Raw genomic sequence first — 7,500 nt, 5'->3', positions numbered from 1 at the left:
GCATTAAACACAATGTGGCCTGCCTGTGCAGATGACACAACCCACCCATCTCTGCTCCTGGCAACCATCGCCACGGCGCTGGGGAACGAATGCACACACACACACGCAAAAAAGAAAAAGACAAAAAAAAAGCTGTGTTATTCTTTCAACAGAGCCACAGGACGATGACTTACATAATCCCATGGCCCAGAACATCCTGATGCAGAAAGAGCTTCAGAAAGAATGAAAAATGCAAGGGGGACAGGACCGCCAGCCATCTCTGGGTTTCAGACTGTTTCAGTGAAGAGTCACAGAGTTCACCTCTCCCTCTCCCTTGCCCCTCATCCCACCGCTCCTCAGAGAGGACACACATCACCGCTGTGGTGAGATGCTCTTATCGGCCTTTTCCATAGAGGCAGAGCGGAAAGGTATAGAGCAACGTTCATTCATTCATTCCTTCATTCATTGAGTCATTGTGTCCTTCTTTGATCAATTACATTTGTGTATTGAAAAAAACCACAACTCCATAGTGTGCATGTGCTGGTGATATGAGGGCTGACTGAATTGCATGAAAATTAGTTTAATAAAATAAATGGTTACAGGAAAACAGGAAAAGAGCACACAAGTGAACAGGAGTGATAGAGCTGAGAGGATGAGAGGAGAGGAGAGGAGAGGAGAGGGAGAGAAGTGAAGAGGAGAGGAGAGGAGAGAAGAGGAGAGGAGAGGAGAGAAGAAAAGAGGAGAGGAGAGGAGAGAAGAGAAGAGAAGAGAAGAGAAGAGGAGAGGAGAGGAGTGAAGAGGAGAGGAGAGGAGAGGAGAGAAGTGAAGAGGAGAGGAGAGGAGAGAAGAGAAGAGAAGAGGAGAGAAGAGGAGAGGAGAGGAGAGAAGAGGAGGCGACAGTGGTACAGGAGGTAGAGAAGTCGTTTAGTAATCAGAAGGTTGCTAGTTCGATTCCCTGTCGAAGTGTCCTTGAGCAAGACACTGAACCCCTAAATGCTCCTGATGTGCAGTGTGCCATCAGTGAAAATGTAAAATGTGTATACATCGCAAGTCATAGTATAAGTCGCACATATGTAAGTCGCTTTGGATAAAAGCGTCTGCTAAATGACTAAATGTAAATGTAATGTAAATGAGAGGAGAGAAGAAAAGAGGAGAGGAGAGGAAAGAAGAGAAGAGAAGAGGAGAGGAGAGGAGAGGAGAGGAGTGAAGAGGAGAGGAGAGGAGAGGAGAGGAGAGGAGAGGAGAGGAGAGAAGAGGAGAGGAGAGAAGAGAAGAGAAGAGGAGAGGAGAGGAGAGGAGAGGGAGAGAAGTGAAGAGGAGAGGAGTTTATGGGAGGAATAGAGAGAAAAGGGAGGGGACAGGAGAGCGTGGTGATGGAGCTGACCTACTAATGGCAAAGGAGGAAATGCAGAGAGACAGCAGGCCCTGAGGAGCAGCCAGGGCCGGGGCAGCATCTCTGGAGACCAGCAGGATGGACACACACACACACACACACACACACAGACACACACACACACACACACACCACACACACACACACACACACACACACACACACACACACAGACACACACACACACACACACACACACACACGGAGAGAGCATTAGAGCCCAGTGAGGAAAAGGTCAGCATCGCTTCAACACCATCCGCCTGTCACCCACATCACCCTCGTCACCCACTGTTCTTCAACACCAACTGCCTGTCACCCACGTCACACACGTCACCCACTGTTCTTCAACACCATCCGCCTGTCAGCCCCGTCAGCCCCGTCACCCACGTCACCCACGGTTCTGCTTTTGTTGAGCGTGTTGAGCACGTAGAGGGTGGAGATCTCTCACACAGCACACAATGGAGGATGCTGTCATTGCCCAATGTCACTGACCAGTGACCAGTTTCCCACCCGTCTTAAAGCCCGCTTATGTCTTAGGTCACAGAGGCAAAGCTTGATCCAACATCCAATGTCCACTTTCATACCAGTGCATCTCACACACACGGTGGCCTAGTGGGTAACAATATATAATAAAGATCTAATAACATAATATATTGTTTTAATGTATAGGACCTTTCTTATGGAAAACCAAGCAAAATTGATTCATAATGTCCACTTGTAAAAGTCACAATAAAACTGACAATGTTGTCTAGCAAAACAATCTAACATCTCTAAAACGGCTTTGTCAGTGTGTAATCTTTTTGTCAGAATAGTTCCCAGCAAAGCCTTGCATGACAAAAAAAAAACCCCCGACAGCATCATGCTTCAAAAACACTAGACATGATGTCATTACTAACCCTAAACCCATGTGACCTGTGACCCCTGACCCCCCGACACTGACGAGTAGACGTGACCTCACGTGACCCCGCGTGACCCCCCCCCCCCACTCCCCGAGGCTGGCGATGTGAGGTGACATGATCCGCTGAGAGGGTCGGAGACTATGAGGCCATTGTGGTCTGAAACAGAGCCTGATTTGGGCTGGCTTGGCATCACCACCGCAGCCGCCTGACGCGCCGCCGCATTACCGCCGCCGCCGCCTGACGTGCTTTTTTATCACCGTCTGGAGGGCAGCTGTCATTGTGGTAGATGCCAGACTCGCTTAACCATCTCACAAAGACGCCGGGCCTTACAAGACGATGGATCTGCGTGTCTCCTCACACAAAGGGAGGATCCTGAGGAAAACTCTCGTGACACGTCTTGTCACACCATTCTGGCATAAAGCTACAGATTGAGCAGAACTCTTTGTCTGAGGTATAAGTATGTCTTCAGACATCATTTTGTTCACGAGAGCGTATACTTATTGACTGGAGGCAGCTTGACAAGAGTGCACAAAGAAAAGGACATATCCAATCCAAGTGGTGACTGTCAGTCTCAGTCAATAGTAATGTTCATTAAAGACAAGCTAAAAAATGGTTTCTAGATCTTTCCAAGAGTAATCAATTAAATTTGCCTTTTGAATGATTTGAGCTCACTCCACCTCCAGTATAATTCTTTCATTCTGGACAAACACACACACACACACACACACACACACACACACACACACACACACACACACACACACACACACACACACACACACACACACACACACACACACACACACACACACACACAAACACTCCACACCAAACGTACCCCTTAAAGCTCACTTCTTTCATTGCTCAGAGAGGAGGGCTTTTTCAATGCCCCAAGACAGAACACAAAATAAACAACATGAACCATCAAAACAACAACAAGGATACATGATGTTTATCTATTGGGACAAGAGCACCAACAAATCCTACCTCTCGAGCCAATCTCAAAATAAACAGATGTATCCCCAAACTCCAGCCAATCTCACAGTAAATAGACGTACTCCCAAACTCCAGCCAGACTCACAGCAAACAGACGTACACACACTCCTGCTTCCTGTGCTGGCTGGCATGGATCGGCCCTGTTTGAGTGTGTGTGTGTGGGTGTGTGTGTGTGTGTGTGTGTGTGTGTGTGTGTGTGTGTGTGTGTGTGTGTGTGAGGGGGGTGGGGGTGGGGGGGCTGAGAGCGCTATATGCCAGAGGAGCAGAGAGGGAGAGGGCTTCTGCCACGGCTTCCCTCCTCTCTTCTCACCTTCTCTCCCTCCTCCTCTCTCCTTTCCTCTCCTCTTTTCTCACCTCCTTTCTTCTTCTCACCTTCTCTCCCTCCTCTTCTGTCCTTTCCTCTCCTCTTTTCTCACCTCCCCTCGTCTCACCTGCTCTCCCTCCCTCTCCTCTCCTGTGTGTGGTTGGAATTGCTTATTTTATCAGTTTATGTATTTAAGTCTCAATGTTATGATATATACATGAGCTCTATAAGTTTCAATGTTCATTAGCACTGAGTTATGATATATACATGAGCTCTATAAGTTTCAATGTTCATTAGCACTGAGTTATGATATATACATGAGCTCCTCTATAAGTTTCAATGTTCATTAGCACTGAGGTATGATATATACATGAGCTCTCTATACAGTACATGAGCTCTCTATAAGTCTCAATGTTCATTAGTACTGAGTTATGCCAAGTTAAGTATTCAACAGTCTCTCCTCTCCTTTCTTCTCCTCTCATCTCCTCTCCCCTCCCCTCCCCTCCCCTCCCCTCCCCTCCTCTCCTCTCCTCTCTCCTCTCCTCTCCTCTCCTCTCCCCTCCCCTCCTCTCCTCTCTCCTCCTCTCCTCTCCTCTCCCCTCCTCTCCCCTTCCCTCCTCTCCTCTCCTCTCTCCTCTCCTCTCCTCTCCTCTCTCCTCCTCTCCTCTCTCTCCTCTCCCCTCCTCTCCTCTCCTCTCCTCTCCCCTCCTCTCCTCTCCTCTCTCCCCTCCTCTCTCCTCCTCTCCTCTCCTCTCCTCTCCCCTCCTCTCCTCTCCTTTCTTCTCCTCTCTCCTCTCATCTCCTCTCCCCTCCCCTCCTCTCTTCTCCTCTCCTCTCCCCTCCTCTCCTCTCCTTTCTTCTCCTCTCTCCTCTCCTCTCCTCTCCCCTCCCCTCCTCTCCTCTCCTCTCCTCTCCCTCCTCTCCTCTCCTCTCCTCTCTCCTCCTCTCCTCTCTTCTCCTCTCCTCTCCTCTCCTCCTCTGCTCTCCTCTCCTCTCTCCTGTCCTCTCTCCTCTCCTCTATCCCTCCCTCCTCTCCTCTCTCCTCTCCTCCCCTCCTCTCCTCTCTCCTGTCCTCTCTCCTCTCCTCTCCCCTCCCCTCCTCTCCTCTCCCCTCCCCTCCCTCCTCTCCTCTCCTCCTCTCCTCTCCTCTCCTCTCTCCTCTCCTCTCCTCTCCTCTCCTCTCCCCTCCCTCCTCTCCTCTCTCCTCTCCTCTCCTCTCCCCTCCCCTCCTCTCCTCTCCTCTCCCCTCTCCTCTCCTCTCCCCTCCCCTCCTCTCCTCTCCTCTCCCCTCTCCTCTCCTCTCCTCTCCCCTCCCTCCTCTCCTCTCCCCTCCCCTCCCCTCTCTCCTCTCTCCTCTCCTCTCCTCTCTCTCTCCTCCTCTCCTCTCCTCTCCTCTCCTCTCCCCTCCCCTCCTCTCCTCTCCCCTCCCCTCCCCTCCTCTCCTCTCTCCTCTCCTCTCCTCTCCTCTCTCCTCTCCTCTCCTCTCCTCTCCTCTCCTCTCCCCTCCCCTCCTCTCCTCTCCCCTCTCCTCTCCTCTCCTCTCCCCTCTCCTCTCCTCTCCTCTCCCCTCCCCTCCTCTCCTCTCCCCTCCCTCCTCTCCTCTCCCCTCTCCTCTCCTCTCCTCTCCCCTCTCCTCTCCTCTCCTCTCCCCTCCCCTCCTCTCCTCTCCTCTCCCCTCTCCTCTCCTCTCTCCTCTCCTCTCCTCTCCTCTCCTGACTCATGGCAGTATTAGAGATAAATAGAGGTAGAGGTGGAGAGCCCAGGGCAGAGGGGATACAGAGGCTGATACATGCTACAAGCTACGACGCCATACGCAAACACAAGAGAAACAAAAGCACGCACGCACACACATACACACATACACAGGAACACACAAACCCACATAACTCAGACACACACACACACACACACATAAACACATCTATAATCTAACACTTTATTTTAGGAGTCACTGAAGAAGAGGTCTGAATTCAGGTCACATTGCAAACAATTTGGCCATTTGGTGCATAAACAGAGCTGATCACTCTGTACTGTATACAAGTGGATTCAAACAGTGGACCAGAGGACATGGGGAAACCCAACATTAGATGCCTGAGAAGGGACACATTGTCGAATGACTAACTCCCTATACTACAGCTGTAAACTGAGTGGTGCCGGCACTAACTATAGGAAATGAAAGCTCTGGCACTGAGCGTTGAGGCACAACCTGAGGTAATAAAAATACAAATCAGACAGCTGAGATGCGTCATGCCTACCCTGATGCATCGTGGGAGAATGTCCTTGGCCGTGCGTTGCCCTTCAGAGTGCATCGGGCCCTACAGAAGCTGGGCGACTGGTGAGGCGACTGGTGAGGCGACTGTGAGGCGACTGGTGAGGATAGGATCTCTCACACTGCCAAGATAAAGAGGACCTCTCCTCCCTGCTCACCACTTCAAAGTCTGCCAAGGCAGTACATGACTGTGGCTATGCTATGGGTACCAGGCAGCGCACGCAGCGACATTCACCTTCACTAAAACTTTTGAACATTTAACTGTCATGGAGTGATCACACACTAGTCAGAGGGAGCCCATCAGGTTTCCCAACACAGTTTCATATACAGAGACACCAGAAGCAAAGCATAATACACAACTGCAGGCAGACACACAGATGTCAGATTGAACCCACTGAATCTGTACACAGCCTCTAAACTCAAACACACTGTTAAGGGGTTTGACAACAAAGAGTGTCTGGGGGATATTTTTGGGGCGACGCCATTGGGCACAATGTTTCTGGAAAGCTGGTTCCAAAAGGTTCCAAGATGGCTTGGGACTTGGGATGATCCCATCTGAGAGCCAAACAATCTGAGCCCGTCCCCCCCCAGAAGCCCCATATGGGAACCAAACTCATCACTTTCACCCCTGTCACAGCAGCAGATATGCCCTGGCAGATGGTTAATGAGTGAGGGTCTTTCCCACACGCCGTCTCAGAGCACAGCACCATCTCCAGCTCCTGCTCCTGCTCCTGCTCTCCTCTCTTCTGTCGCCAGGGGTTAAGTCTGTTGTTATTTCTGCGCTCTTGTAGGTCAGTGCACATCGTGCCTCTGAGCATGTGGCCACATTGATTGGGTGCGGTGGCTGCACACACACACACACACACACACACACACACACACACACACACACACACACACACACACACACACACACACCATGAATGAACACTGGTGCAATTAACTAAGTCGCTCCGAAGCACCGTGTTCACACAGCACATGCGATTGAATAATTTAAAGGAAGAAAATCATTGCTAACTTCCTTATGACATTAACCTATTAAGGAGTCCATTACTCATTTTGTATCTTGTGTCGGGTTAACATGGGCTAACGCAGAGCGCGTGTGTGTGTCACTTGGGAAAAATAGGAGGGGGTCACATGGTTCGTCGTCATCCTGCGAGTACATGGCGGCAGCCTAACAACAGGAGGCTATCATGCAGTCATGTGGGGCACTGCTGAGAGAGAGGGTGATAGAGGGAGAGAGAGAGAGAGAGAGAGAGAGAGAGAGAGAGAGGGATAGAGAAAGGGAGGGAGAGAGAGAGGGAGAGAGAGAGAGAGAGAAAGGGATAGAGAGAGGGGTAGAGAAAGGGAGGAAGAGAGAGAAGGAGAGAGAGAGAGAGAGAGAAAGGGATAGAGAGAAAGAGGGATAGAGAGAGAGGGGTAGAGAAAAGGAGAGAGAGAGAGAGCGGTAGAGAGAGAGGGGTAGAGAAAGGCAGAGAGAGAGAGAGCGGTAGAGAAAGGGAGAAAAGGAGGGAGGGAGGGAGGGAGGGAGGGAGACGGCGCTGAGTGATGACTACGGAAAGGCTCTGAGTAAAAATGGAGAGCTGTGTCACGTGATGCTCGTTCTTGTACTGTGAGAACCAAGCCCGACCACAAAGAACATCCACTGTATCCACAAAAT

At 50.6% G+C, this 7,500-nt stretch overlaps 1 protein-coding gene across 1 annotated transcript in view; it reads right to left on the bottom strand.

Moving 5' to 3' along the window:
- ahr1b (aryl hydrocarbon receptor 1b) overlaps nt 1–7,500 on the bottom strand; it is a 54,251-nt gene that overhangs the window by 39,576 nt on the left and 7,175 nt on the right. Inside the window, exon 2 of the mRNA XM_042702860.1 lies at nt 1,707–1,815. Within this exon, the coding sequence (XP_042558794.1) occupies nt 1,707–1,815 (109 nt within the window). The remainder of the gene's footprint in view (nt 1–1,706; nt 1,816–7,500) is intronic.

This window comes from Clupea harengus, chromosome 21, assembly GCF_900700415.2.
Source record: "Clupea harengus chromosome 21, Ch_v2.0.2, whole genome shotgun sequence".
Classification (NCBI taxonomy): domain Eukaryota; kingdom Metazoa; phylum Chordata; class Actinopteri; order Clupeiformes; family Clupeidae; genus Clupea; species Clupea harengus.
The sequence above is the reverse complement of the archived record's forward strand: the minus strand, read 5'-3'. Positions and strand labels throughout refer to the sequence as shown.